The sequence below is a fragment of the Lotus japonicus genome, chromosome 1, assembly GCF_012489685.1.
Source record: "Lotus japonicus ecotype B-129 chromosome 1, LjGifu_v1.2".
In the NCBI taxonomy this organism is placed as follows: domain Eukaryota; kingdom Viridiplantae; phylum Streptophyta; class Magnoliopsida; order Fabales; family Fabaceae; genus Lotus; species Lotus japonicus.
In genome coordinates this window covers 122,328,658-122,343,635 of record NC_080041.1, presented here as the reverse complement: position 1 = coordinate 122,343,635, position 14,978 = coordinate 122,328,658, and the positions used below count along the sequence as shown (strand labels likewise).

The following is a 14,978-nucleotide window of genomic DNA, read 5'->3' as shown; positions in this document are numbered from 1 at the left end:
TCCTCCACCACCGCTGCCGCCATTGCCACATGTTACCCTCTACCATTGCCACCGACCGAAACCATCCACCACTGTCACGGCTAATGCCACTCAACTTCATATACTACATGTTTCGTTTATCATAGGCTGACACTATGGGTTTTCCTAAATTTTGACCACGAGTAATCCCCTAATGGTTTTTGAACCGATTTAGTTTCTCAACTTTTTGATTGTCGTAAATCAAGTCCTCTCAAATTCTTGTTTTTTTAAGAAAAATCTTTACAAAATGAATCAATTTTATTACGGTAGACGTTATTCTCTTCAAATCTCACTAGTTAAAAAATCCCAATTTCCTACCTTTTTAAACCCCTAATCTTTTTTTCTCATTTTTAGATGAAGAACCCCCTAAGCTCATATCATTCAAATTATGGTTATTTTTTTATTTTTGAACTTTTAAAATTGTACAATATATCAAATGCATCAAGCATCATAAACATTAAAATATTTGAAAAAAATGAAAATTTTACTGAATTTGTGCAAATCAAAATTAAGATATGGACCAAGTTTGCTTAATATTTAAAAATTAAAATAGATAGGCTTGACTAGATAAAAATAATTATGAAAACTAAAATTAAACATAGTCTAAACTAGGGACAAAAAATACAACTAAGCATTTATCATAATCTTAATTATTAATCATCATTACACTTGCAAAAAATGCTAGCAACGCTTTTTTATTTATCAAGTAGCAGCATACTCTTTTGAAGTTATAGACATCGGCAACTATTTTCACATTTCCACAGCACAACTTACAGAGATGACTACTCATTCGGAAGTTAATTATGACCTAAAAAGAGCATTTAAGTTCTGAGCCCATTGCCCAATGTTTGGCATAAAATGTCAGTATCAGGCCATTGTGGATGTATTAACGCATGAAATAGTTATAGATTCATACACTTTTCTCGATTCAACATGTAGCAGACTCTTCCTGCTGAAGAGAGAAATCAGCAGACAAAAAAAGGTACAAAGGAGAACACTCCTTTTTTCTTTCGTATAAAATAACATCCTTTACTTGCAGGTAAAATCATGGCGGGTACTAGCCCTAGTGGAAACCCAACTCCTCATAATTTACTAGAAATCCATAATTCTTAACCTCCAATTATAGCTCCAAAATGTCATTTTGGAAGAAGCAAAAATAATGCAAGACTACAATCTTCTCTTCCATAACTGCATTGCGGCTCAACCTGGAAAACTTGAGCAGGTCCAAGGAACAAGACTTCAATCCTTCATTCCATAACTTCATTTGCAATGACCAGCTTGGAAAGCTTGAGCAGAACACAAGTCCAATAACAAAGGAAAAAATACAAAGTGGCATCCCGTATTGAGAAACGATAGATATGCATAACGTGGCGCAACAAGGGTTATACACGGCTTATATCTACCCGGCTTTGGTGGAGTTGAAAAGCTGGGGTTATCCAGCTTCCGCAGCTGCACTGTATGCCTGCCCAATTGAAGTATCCCAAACGGGCATCACAGTGAACACAGGACAGTTTTCCCTCCAACGCGCCTTCCTCAACTGAGTGACAAGAGATACCAGTTAAAAAAATGGCACTTTTTGTGCATATTAATGAGAATTTTAGTGCATATCAACCAGAGCCTTGTATGTGTATATATAGAACAGTCTACTCAAGTGATGTAGTCAAGAAAAATATCCAGTAATGCTCCAAGAGGGCATTACTGAATAGTGAATAACGATAGAATAGAAGAGGACTCTATCTCGTGTACAAAATTATGATTTATGAGAACATTCTGGATAAATGTCTGCAATATAAAGTCACAGCTTGTTGGAAAAATAGTCATTTTGATATTGTAGTTAAATGTTTTCTTACCAGCTTTCATCCATCTTAGAGGCTCAATAAATATGGACGAACACTCAGATTCATTAGACTTGTTAAAAGGGTTCCCACTTCTCCGCTTGTGCCACCCAAAGGACGTCTCGCCCTCACCGGGAATATGATCTACGACATGTTCTTGCAACGCGACAATCCGTCGGCACTTCTTACAACGATATGTAGGGCTACGGTTATTTTCTACTTTGACAGGTTCTTGTACCTCTGGAGAATTTTCAACAGGCATGCCTGGATCTTCACCAAGTTTAGAACTGTCTATCCTCAGCCCTGAGAAATGACTCTCGCCTGAAAATAAAAAACAGAAATTTTTGTTCTCATATAACACATTATAGTTGACCTCAATTTCAATGCTCATACCAGACAAAAAGATTGACATATGCACAAAATATACATAATACCAGAACAGCTGCTAATAGGAGTAAGTTAATTCGATAATTGGATACAACTATCTACGTAAGGAGTTAGATCCATAAAATACAAAGGGATAAGAGAATCTATTTCCTTAAATTAGGAATTAACAGATAAGTCATGTTGTCATTGGTTTCATATCCAACCAACCCACATCCCTCCCCAACAAAAGGAGGAATTAAAACAAAATAGGGAAAGGATCAAAAGAAACACAATGATGATTGAAAAGTTGTTACTTTGGGTGGGAGGCTTGGAGCAACAAGTGAATGTATTATATCATGGTTAAGATAGCAAGATTCAATTTGATATGTTAAAACACAGTGGATACACCAAAGCAGGAATGTTTTAATTTGAATGAGAACAAACACCTAATTTGCCCTCTCACTCAAAAGTTGTTTATGTGCAGAATTTAGGAAGGGTGACTCTTTGTTTCCAAAAATTTATAAAGGGCATGGTGCCCCTTGATTTATTTACAAAAGAAAGAATATTGTGTAACTAAAAAGGACAATAGAAGTCAAAAAGTTGAAACAAAAGTGACCACTTTCATTCCAGCGATGACACGTGACGAAAAGGTAGGTATATCAGATACCCCAAATTAACACAAGGTGTCCCTTAGGACCACATGTATTTTTCACTTCAGTAAAGTTAGTGATATAACAAAGAATTATTGCCTCTCTACTCTTGCCATCCCATGCCACCATGGAACTTAAAACAAGATATAAGCTCCAATATTAACATGAAAGTCAGGGAGATGAAGCCATACCTAGTACTTTTAAACGAAAGCGCTTGTATATAGGGCTGGATTGATCAACCTTGAATCCCATCTCCTCAAACATTTTCAACTAACAAAGGAAACAAAAAATAAATAATGTCAAAATCCTGATTAACAAGCATAACAAGCAAAATATGACCTCTCATAGCAGCAGCACACACACCTGCTCTAGAAAACCATCATTGGGACAAACAAATTCACACTTCTGCCTTAACGATTCAAGCGCATCTGCAGCAAGACAAAACACATAGAAAATAGAAACAATACATAAGCGCGAGAAACACAGATTTTCCAATCAATTTCACTTGATAAATCAAAACAAAAGGTATATTCAAGCCAATTTGAAAAGCTACAACAACTCTAATGATGCTAATCTTCCAGTCGCGTAACTCAGTTTGCTAATGTAAACTAACAATCATTGTAAAACTAAGAAGAAAAAAGCTACTTGCATGTACCAAACGTGTAGTCCCTGAAGACTGTAAACAAACTATTGAATTTTCACACCTTCTTGTGACAGATTCTCCGTTTTCATCAAATAAGCTGTTATCACCGCCGCACTGCAACAAAAACACAAGCAAAACAACCCTAAGAAATTAAGCACCATAACCAGAACTTGAAATTGAGAACAAATTAAGCATAATTGAAAAGTGTGACAGTGATGGAACCTTCTAGAAACTCCGGCGAAGCAGTGAACCAAAACCTTTCCACCTTCCTTCCTACTCCGATCAACGAAATCGACGCAAACCTCGAGGTAATCAAGCAAGTCCTCGCTCTCGGTATCTCTAAGAGGAACCGCCATGCGAACAAGCTTGAGGTCGTGTCCGGCGTACTCAAGCGAGTAGAGGAGCTTCTCAGGGGAGAGAGCAGTTTTCCCGCCGGCGGAGTCGACATCAGCGACGTGGAGTTTACTGATCTCCTTGACGGGGACGGAGAAGCCGGTGCGCCATTCGGAGAAGAAGGAGACGGAGGCGGAGCTGAGGACGGAGAGGACGTGGGTGACGTGGTGGTTGTCGACGGTGCCGGTTTGGAGAACCTCCGCCGCGTCGCCGATGTTTCCGATGAGGAGATTCTCACGGACGAGGTAAGGCATCACCGGAATATTCGATTGGAGATTCGGTTTTGGGGGAATTAGGGGAAGAGGAGGAGGAGGAAGGAACTCATAATCGGAAAAATGTGAGCTGCTCCATAAAATGTATTTATAGATTTTAAAGTGTAACATAAAACCTTTAATTAAAATTAATGTACCGATTAATGTTTTAAGGGTTGTCTAAATGACTCATGATTTTACTTATTAATTTATTTACAATCACTTATTTTCATTGTGATTGGATGATGGTTTATTCAAGCAAACTTTCTTATAGGTCATTTAGATAACTCCATGTTTAATAATAAAATTATATTTTAGTAGGAAATTTTTTTCTTGAAATATAAATATCCATTGTTTTTTGTTATAAGCATTGTTTTTTTTTTCTTGAAATTGTTAATAGGCATTGTTGAGTGTAAAGTTTTTTTGTGTAAAGTTTAGGTGCGCACTAGGGTGGGCAAGTTTCAAACTGGTCCACCGGTGGACCAAGGGCTATAATAGTAATTTACAAAATAAAAAATTAAATTCTAAAAAGAAAAGAAATCTCTCTCCTCATCCTCACTCACGCTTCTCTCTCAGAATTCCATTTAGGTTTCCTTTTCGTCTTCTAGCAGCACCACCAATCATTTGCTGCGCAAGTTTCCAAATTGAACACAAAAGATTCATCAAGCTTTCACAAATTCAAGCTCAACCGTTGAGGTTTTTGTTCACTTCAAAACTATACCCTATTTTTTCAATTTCATTTTGTCCTGTTTTTTCCACCACCCAGAACCCAGAAATTTTACCTAGATTATGAACAATTCAAGGCCCCAAAATCACATCCAAGTTCGGATTTTTCGTCAGACCCCAACAACCCAAAACTCAAATTCAGAAACCCCAAAATTCACAGGTTCCTCCCACCCATAATCACACCATAGATTCTGATCTGGGCCATGAAAAAATGAACATGCAGATAACAGAAGAACCCATATCGAACCCCAAAAACCATATTCAGTGTGACCCTTGAACCTTGTTCGTGGTGGCTGGGTGATGGTTCAAAGACGACGTCAGCAGTGTGGGCTTGGGCTTAGATTGAGAGAGGAGAACCACTGCCGCCAGTATCGATGCTTGGTGTCAAAATCGTCGGTGAGGAGATGAGCTGAAGGAACTGGGAGCATAGATGTTGGAGGAGAACCTTGGGTGTTTGAGCATGACAGAGTCACAAATTTGGGATTTGACGGAGACCACTCTGATTTGGGATCTGGCAGTTCTTTCAATTTTGGGTCTGAAGAAGATGGAGAAGTTGTTGCAATTTTCCATGACTGTTCCTCCTCCTCCTCCTACCAATTTTTGTTTTGATACAGAAAATCTGGGATTTGATGATACATTGAGGAAATTAGGGATTTGAACTTATCTGATGAAATCTGGAAATATGGAATTTGACTGAATCTGGATTTGATTGAACGTGTAATAAAATCTGGAAATTTAGAAATTATTTTTTTGGTTTTATTTTTAAATAATAAGAGAAAGTATATTACACTTTTACCCTTTTATTATCCTTTCAATCCTAACCATTCATCTATAGAATATTCTTTGATTTCAAGATCTGACGGTTTTAAATATTGGACCACTGGTGGACCAATTTATAAATTGGTCCACCCTAGTGGGCACCTAAAGTTTAATGCAAGATGAGTATTTTTAAATTTATTTTAAGTAATTACTTTTTAATTTTAAGGTATTTTAAATAATTGAATTAACTTTAAAAGAATAATTTTATTCGGATATTTTTTATTAAGTTTAATTTTCATGTACCATTTCCTTCGTGTAAAACTTCTCTCGATTAATTTCAAAAAAAAAACTTCTCTCCATTAATATCCAATTATTTAATGTTTTATCAGCTTAAACAATTATATAATTTAATATTTTAATTAAATCTGAAATTTTCTTTCAATATTTCAAACTGACAACAAAAAACAAATATTTTATATTAGGATCGTCATCGATGAAAATAAAACGCATATTATAGCGCATTATTTACCTTTTATATAACTCTCACAGCGAATGATTTAGGCACTATCGTTGGTGGTGTATAGCTTGGAGTAAAAGAAATATTTTATATTACAAACATTAATAAATCCATTTTTTTATTAAAGTGGTTTTTAAATTTGCTGTAGTCAGGCAAAATTACTAAGATATTTAGTTTGAGAGAGACAACCTTAGCAAATTCCTGCAGTACAGACAGTTGCAACTTGCAACCTTAGCCAAAAGGAACAAGGGATTATTTTTGGTCAATTGATATCTTCTTTCAGCCTTGGTATGTGGGCCCGTTCTGTATTTAAAAATCATGACGTGGCAAGATATTAACTTATATTGTTTTGGGCTTAGCCCCTCCTGTTCAACAAAAATACATATCAACTTCTGACAATGATTGAATTCTTGAGTCGATAATGTGCTTAGATATTCAATTCCTTCACAAAATATGTTACTAGCAGGTTACGTTAGGGTAGTAGTTTTTTTTTAATAGCTGTCAAATATATTAAAATTAATCCGGCTTAGAGGCCAAAATGTCGGAACGCACAAAAGCATCAAGGCCAGGTGGTCCCTCTTCTATCCAAACTAAAAAATAGGAGACACCCCAGGTTAAATATTAACAACACTCACTTTAATATTCTCTTCAAACCATTCATTTGCTTCCATGCAAAACAATCTCTATACTCGTTCAATGAATTCATTATACATTTGACTTTAGAGTAATTCGTCAATTAGTAAACTTACATCAATTGGCTTTCAATTTCCTTACCACCCATATTGACTTCTTCGTGAGAAACTTGAGCCTTGAGCTTCTTATTATTGGTAAAGAGGGATTCTCAAATCTTAAGAAACCATTGTCATAGATGCAATCGAGTCTAGGTTTCTCAGTTTGGTTTTTTTACATAGTTAACCATCTTTTTGCCAACTTTTTTTTTGGACTTTTGTAGGATCAATCTGTCTTTGCATTCACACCCTCAAAAGTCAAAATCGTGAAAAGGATAACGAGGTGCATCACTTTGACAGTTCGACTCACCCACATGTCCTTTGCACGATACGAGAGCTTAACAACTTCATTGTGCTTTATCTTTCTCTGAAGCTCAATTTATGTCAACTATGTCTTCATGTTCTAGAGGAGTACTCCTATTCTTCATTGACAACACATTAGGGGGTTAAGGCACATTTTGGGGTAAAGACCTTTCACAACTAATCCACAAAGGTTTGTTTTAAAAAATAAGACTTTTAAAGTCACATCACGTATTACCACATCAGCTCACTTATACACATAAGCAAAACTCGATACTTAACAGACCTCAGGACTAAAATATAGTTATTTCAAGCAGGACTCAAAAAATGTGAGGGACTAAAACTAATAATTCAAAAAATATAAAGAACAAAGTTATATTTAAGCATTTAATTTATATCTAACAATAATTCGTATTTAAAAAGAATATTAAAACTCTAGACCGTGTTGCTTTGTTATGAGGCTACTCGTCAAGCCATGTGACTAAAAGAGGTTGATTTCTGGTTTTCACATTGTTGAAGGTGTTTCTAGACCACTTGTGACATATTTCAACAATAATGTTGTTGTTAGAGCATCTCCAATAGAGTCCTTATTTTGGGATCTTAAAATAAGATCCGGATCTTATTAGATCTCATCATTGGAGCTATCCTAGGTGGCATGAGATCTTAGTTTTTGCTAAGATCCGTGCCTTAGCTCATGTACTCTCAAATGTGGGATCTTAAATAAAATAATATTTTTTCTCTTTCTCCTTCAATACAAAAACCAAAGTGAAAAATAAGGAGAGAAATAAATAATATAAATATATTTAGTATTGTGGGTCCAGCCAAAAGTAAAATAAGATCTCAACCACTAGAGTGAAATGTGCATAGGGACCTTATGAGTGTCTTAAATCCTATGTGGCAATCTGGGCCCACAAAAAGTGAGTTAAGTCCCAAAATAAGATCTCACCATTGGAGATGCTTTTAGTCTCTATCATAACAACAAAAAGTTTTCTGGACCAAAACATTTTGATATAAAGCATATGTTTGTCAGAGAGAAAATATTGGAATTTCATATACTCATATTGAGTATATTGCTACATAAAACATGTTAGCAGATCCACTAACTAAAGGCTTAGTTGTTTGAGTATTATAGACATCTGACTCATATAGCTCTAGTTAAGTCTTTTGATGTATTTGGTTAGTGAAAACCCGAGTTTTATTATGAGATATATTAGAAATGACATCACTTTTATTATATCTCTTTAGCATTTTTAGATGTTTGGGTCATTTTATGGAAAAACATTTTTGTTTATTTAATTGTGTTTTCCATATCCGTCATTTTATATGGTAAATATAAACTTTCGTTACATATGATTTGTGTTCCTATCTGATATGATTTTTCTTTTGAGTCGCATGTGTTACACTTTATATTTCTTCTTTGTTGGCTTACAAGTATTATTCCAAAATAAATATTTTTGTTTAATCAAAGTGGAAGAATGTTATATTTTTTACCAAGGTATCCCACAACTAACAATCATGAGACTAATCTCCTCTCTAACTTCTGAGATCACATTACATGGGTAGGCATCCCCCAACAAATCATTCTCCATACGCACCCAGGTATCGAACCTTCGAAAGATACTTAAGATAAATGTTTACTTGCTTTATTTATGTTAAGTGGATTAAAATTAATCAATTAATTATAATATATTTTATTTGGTTATTAATATTAATTATGTAAATTATTAATTTAATTCTTATATTCTTATATGTACATGTATTATGATGAATGTTAACTTTTTTATTAACTAACCTATGATGGGTTAGATTAATTAACCTATGATGGGTTAGGTCAATTACTTTTACATAATGAGAGGACGATCCTGATCTCATCTCATAATATATATATATGATATATATGTTATCCATTAGACAATTTATTATTGCATGTGACAATAATATATACTTATCAGGTAGAGAGCAGTTTCAAGTTCAACTCTCTTTGATTTCCCCGCGAAACCTAGGAACACAATCATGGATCTCTCAAGGAAACTAGGTACACAAACCCTCTACCATAACAAAATCATAACATGTTGTAATCTATGTCTATAATGATAGTATGATCTCATAGGTTTTTTTTTGTCTTTGAGGGATATTGCCATTTGTTTAGGAATCAATTACATGTCTCTTCCAAGTTCTAACAAATGTATCTTCCGCAATTTGAACTTGTGCACTCTCCTTATAAGGTCTAACTTATTTATCACTTGACCAACACTTTATTTGTCTCTTAGGTTATTTTTAAATTCATCATAAATATGTGAAGGGACCAAAAGAATTAAGCATTTTGAAGTTTAAGAATTTAATTGATAAATAATACATTTATTTAAAACAAAATGAGGGTTTAGTCTAAAATTTTAATATAAAGCTTTGCCAACTTAGGTTGGCACAACTGACCATAAGATTCCGGCTTTAACTCTCACATCCTCATAGGTTGAGAGTTCAAATTCCACTGTGTCCAATAAAATCCTAGATGTTTGAAGAGATCTCCCGACGCTCTTACTAAAAAGTGAGTTGCCCAGCAATCTGACTGTGCAGTTCTAAATTCTTTAAAAAAAATGCTTTCATTCTTATCTCTCGAGTCAGTATGGAGAAGTACTCAAAATTGGTTGCATTATAATACATAACATGACCTTTCAGCCCCTCTAGAGGCTTGAGAATGCTCCCACGCCTCCTTTCCTTTTTGAGTGTCCAATTATTTCAGCTCTTAGTGACATACTTACGTTACGTTGTTAATTATAAAAATTAGTACTAATGTATTATGACACAATGTGATAAGGAGCTGAATATTTTGGTTGGTACGTAGCATTATCCAAAGTTGCCAACATAATCCTCGGTTGCTTTATGACGTGAAGTAAATGTTATGCGTCATCAGTGGATATAAAGAATGTTTGGTTCTATTTTGAAGTTCTTTTAACTTGCTCATCAAGTATATAACTTGTTTTGACTTGATTCATCTTAGACATATCACTATTTAATATACGTGTATAAAAAAATTTGGTACATCGAAAAGATAAATTATATCCACCAGAAATCAGTTCTTAGACCTCCACTTTAGCTATCCTACGAAGACACGTCTATAAAAAATTACACTCACTTCTTACATGTAACATGGATTCTTCACGTTGCTTTGCTGATACCAGTGTTGCTGCGCATTGCTTAATTTTTCTTCTTGTTTCAAGTTTTTTTTCTTATTTTACTGTGTTTTTTTATTTTTCTTCTTCTGTTTTGGGTTGAAGTACCTTTTATACTTCTTGATCAATACAAATTTGACTTATATATCTAAAAAAAACTTCTTACATGTAAAATTATTATCCATTTAAAAATGAGATTATTTAATCCTTGGAGTAATTAAATTATATAACCCCTAAGCATAAATGCGGTTGTTTATAAAGAATAAGAAATAAGAAAACTTGCTTAGTAAAATCCTGTTACTAGGTGTTAGAAAATTTATACTTTTTTTTTTCCTTCATTAAGTTTTTATCTTAAATGAGTTTTTCCTATTAAGGTTTTAATGATATATTTTTTCTAATGTCTTTTCGATCCTCCAAGGAGATGGGGTTTATTTAGCAGAATGTATATTTCTTGTATTTAGTTTTATTTTTTTGTTCTTAATACTTTTGTATTGGGTTAAAGTACTCATTGTACTGCACTTCATGGCTTATAAGTTATAAAAAAACAATAGAGATGCAACCAACTTTGTTTAGTATGACAGTGAAATAAGGGTAGGGAAAGAATGCACCTAAGACCCGCCCCTTTTTCTGATGTTTGCAACTTAGAGAGCAATGAAATAATATTTTTTTCTCCTGTTTTGTGCATTTTTCTAAGTGTGTTAAATTACCTTTTCTCAGTCTCTTCAATTTGGAGAGAATTTAGCGACGGTTTAAAATTAAATTTGCATTTTATATTTTATCCCTTTATTGTGGGTAGCTAAAAAACTGACTCAAGAGGGAACCCGGGGCCTAGTGGAGTGGGTGGAGTGGTCCGGAATCATGCCAAGGAGTTTGTGGGGATATTCTCTCTAGATACCGGTCATGTCTGGGCCTATGAAGCAGAGGTAAGGGTTGTCCTCTCAGCGATAAAATTCTGTAAACAATTTGCTCTTAGCTCGGTAATTTTCGAAAGCGATTCTAATTTAGCAGTGAGGTGGGTGAATTGTAAGTCTAAGAGACCTCTTAAGCTTCTACCTGAACTTAGGATGATTGATGTAATTAGCCAAGAGGTCTCTTGCCTGGGAGTGTCCCATGTATATAGAGAAGCTAATGATCTAACTGACCATCTAGCCAAGGAGGGCAGTGGTAGGGAACACCCTTTGTGGAATATGCTATCTTAGCTATGTTGCTCTTACTCACTATAGCAGGTTTCTTTCCTACTTGAGAGGGATGGTCTCAAGCTCTTTATAATTAATAAAATTTTCTCTTTCAAAAAAAAATCTGACACAAATGTGGATAAGTTTGGATTATCAATTGTTGTGGATTTTATAGGTTTTAATATTATTTAATTTAATATAAATTCAAACTTATTTAATTGAAAGTGAGTGAATTACAAAGGTATCATGATCTAATTCTTCTCTTCAACCCCTGTTTTAGCAGTACCGTCCACCACCATCACCCACCATCTCAGCATGCACTGATAACTGCGACACCACAAACCCACTATCAAGTGTTTCTTCTTCCTCCTCCTCCTTATGTACATCAAAATCTGAAAAAAAATTAGAACATTGATCTATCTCCAAGTTGGTTGCCCCAAAACAACAATCTCATATCACCCTCTTCCTCATCAAACTCATGGATTCCTCATATCCCAACTCAATGCATCATAACACCCACTCATCCTAAATCCAACACCCACAATCTCCTTCTCTACGTCCCCCGAGTTCTTGACCTCGCTCACATTCGAAAACCAATTCGCATCCTAGTTCCCGAAAAGCTCCCTGCTAGAGTCAATGCCCATAGCGACTGGAAACTCAGAGCAAGTCATGTGCGGTGAGGCCCCGATAGCATAATCGATGTGTGCCTCTTGATCAATCGCTTCTGCGGTCGGAGACAGGTCTGGAGTAGGGTTGGCAAATGGATTGATTAGATGAATTTGGATATGGATTGTAATGGATGGTTGACAACAATCCACTAACCCATTAGAATCCACTAAAATAATTTAAAATTCATCCAATCAATCAATAACCAATCTAATAAAATTCATCCAAATCCATCCATTAACTTAGTTTTTTTCTTTAAAAAAAGATAATGTATCTCTCTCTCTCCCTCATACTAAAATAAATCATAAACTCGACATGAATCCTAAAATCAAACAAAAACCATATAATCAACCCTAAACCCGACCTACACTCTGAAATCGGCCGAAAAACTAAAATCGGTCAAAAAACTAAAATTGACTATAAACCCAACCTGAACCCAAACATTAGCCGAAAAATCTAAAATCGGCTATAAACTCTAAAATTGACCCAAAACAAAAAAGGCTTAAATACTCTTTTGGTCCTTGAAATGGTAAAGGGAATCAAACTGGCCCTTGTAAAATTTTCGCATCAAATTGGGTCCCTAAATTTGTTTTTTTAATCTAATTAAGTCTTTTTGCTCAATTTTGATCGGTCAACGGTCCAATGGCAAGCCTAGTCAGCTGAGGATGACCACGTAGACTTTTTCACATCAATTTTAGTGCCTTAAAAAATAATTTAATCCCTTAAACAAATAATTTAATCAATTTTAGTCTCTATTCTTCCACTTTCATCTTCTTCCTCTTCCACCTTCTTCCCCTTCCTCCATAACTCAAATCCTTAAACTCAAAAATTCAAAATCCTAAAAAAAGTATATGTTCATCATATTCACCTTGTTCTTCCAAAACCTAGAAAATCAGAGGCAAAAAAGAAAATCAATGTGGAAGAACAGGGACTAAAATTGATGAAAATATCTTTCAAGGGACTAAAATTGATTTGAAAAAGTCCACGTGGTCATCCTCAGCCGACTAGGCTTGCCACTGGACCGTTGGCCGGTCAAAATTAACCAAAATGATTTAATTTGATTAAAAGAAATATTCTAAAGATCCAATTTGATTGCGAAAATTTTTCAGGGACTCAATTTGATTCCCTTTACAATTTTAATGACCAAAAGTTCATTTAAGCCAAACAAAAAATGAACCCTAAAACTAGCTGAAAACCATAAACCCGACTTGGTATAGTATCTCAATTAATTTTACTTTTGTGCATATGTATTTGTTATTTGGATGGGAATTTATATGAAATTACATTTCATAAAATCCCAATTAACCTTCAAGATTCTTACAACTCCTATCCTCTAGTCAAGGCCGGCCCAACACTATATGAGGCCTAAAGCCAACTTTAAAGTGAGACATTTTTTAGGGGCCTTTGTCACTTAGTATTAATGTTTGGTTTTTTTTGGCTCTTTTTTACTTAGTAAAAAATATTTTTTGACGCATTTTTTCCTTAGTAAAAAAAAAAATTTTAGAAGGCCTAAAGCCCTTGCTTGGGTGGCTTTACCCTTGGGCCGGCCCTGCCTCTAGTTCATATCTTAAAATTAATTGAGATAGAATCCTTAATTCCATATTATCACTATTCACATTGGTAATCAAGCTAAAAATCTTAGCTCCACCATCCACACCATAACTTACTCATGATTAACTTTCTCTCATTTCCTATTAATTGATTCACATCTCAGACTTCCTACAACTCGTAGAAGAGGAAGCCATACTCCATAATCACCTTACATGCATTTTAAGTGGTACGAGTTCAAGTGATAAGTGATCACATAATCACTTTCCCTTTGTCTCATTGGGATAAGGCTATATATATATATATATATATATATATATATATATATATATATATATATATATATATATATATATGTCCCATCTCTTAAAAAATCAGCCTCAACCCTCTCATTTTTGCAATTAGAGCTTCAAGGGTAGAGAGAGAAGCTTTGCCTTCTTTCTACCCCGCATCTTCATCATCATCATCATCATCATCATCATCATCATCAACAAGCTTTATCATATTATTACCTTTGTTCCTCATTCAAAACTTAACCAAATCCTCTTAAATCTTTTCCATTCATCTTCTAGAAGTGTTTATGGTTGATCTGGATTGAAGAAAGACGAAGAAATGCGATGGAAACTGAATTCGAAGACAAACCAATAATACGGTGAGTTTTTCGGCAAACGTAACCTTCAACGCCTGTAACTCAAATTTTCTCTTGACTCCGATCGTTCTGGACAAGTGAGAACCACCATCATGGTCATGAAGATGAGAGCCGACTTTGAATGTTGTCATGATCACTGCTATCTCTAGTCATCTTCTTCGGTGAGCCTCATCAGAAAATCTCCAAAATACATGTTTCTACTTATTTTCTTGATAACTGTCACTTTCTGAGTTCAAATGACCCAAATTTTTAAATAAATTCTTAGTTTTTCATTAGGAAAGCTTCAAGTTAGGGTTTTGACAAAAAAAATTATCTTTGCGTGCAATTCTTTCCATAATCAGTGGCATTTGAACCGATTAATTAATTTCTGAAAACTTATTGAACATCAAGGAAGCTTTGCACGTGAGTTCCTTGAACAAGAAATGCGAAAATGAAGCTAGAAGGGAAGTGAACCATGTTCGTCCCTCTCAATTTTAACTTCTTCCAATGTTTATGTATATTAGTCGCTCCTTTTACGATTCATATATTTTTTCACAATATGTTCGCGATTTATGTATTTCCCGCGCCATATTGGTGAGTTGTGT

General features: G+C 34.7%; 1 protein-coding gene across 1 annotated transcript; it reads right to left on the bottom strand.

Moving 5' to 3' along the window:
• Positions 1-865: 865 nt before the first annotated feature.
• On the bottom strand, positions 866-4,248 carry LOC130730065 (uncharacterized). The gene is made up of 6 exons (XM_057581949.1): positions 3,735-4,248; positions 3,574-3,626; positions 3,233-3,297; positions 3,061-3,139; positions 1,869-2,174; positions 866-1,555 (listed from the first exon to the last, which is right to left on the bottom strand). The coding sequence occupies exons 1-6, from the start codon at positions 4,157-4,159 to the stop codon at positions 1,401-1,403; spliced, it is 1,083 nt and encodes a 360-aa protein (XP_057437932.1). The 5' UTR covers positions 4,160-4,248; the 3' UTR covers positions 866-1,400.
• Positions 4,249-14,978: the final 10,730 nt, after the last annotated feature.

What these genes read in the sequence shown, in the direction of transcription:
- LOC130730065 (XM_057581949.1), bottom strand. Translation starts at nt 4,159, where the DNA reads ATGCCTTACCTCGTCCGTGAGAATCTCCTCATCGGAAACATCGGCGAC. An exon ending in TTCGCCGGAGTTTCTAGAAG is followed by an intron (nt 3,627 to 3,734) that starts GTTCCATCACTG and finishes TTTTTGTTGCAG; the next exon opens with TGCGGCGGTGATAACAGCTT. An exon ending in CTTTCGTTTAAAAGTACTAG is followed by an intron (nt 2,175 to 3,060) that starts GTATGGCTTCAT and finishes TTTTATTTTCAG; the next exon opens with GCGAGAGTCATTTCTCAGGG.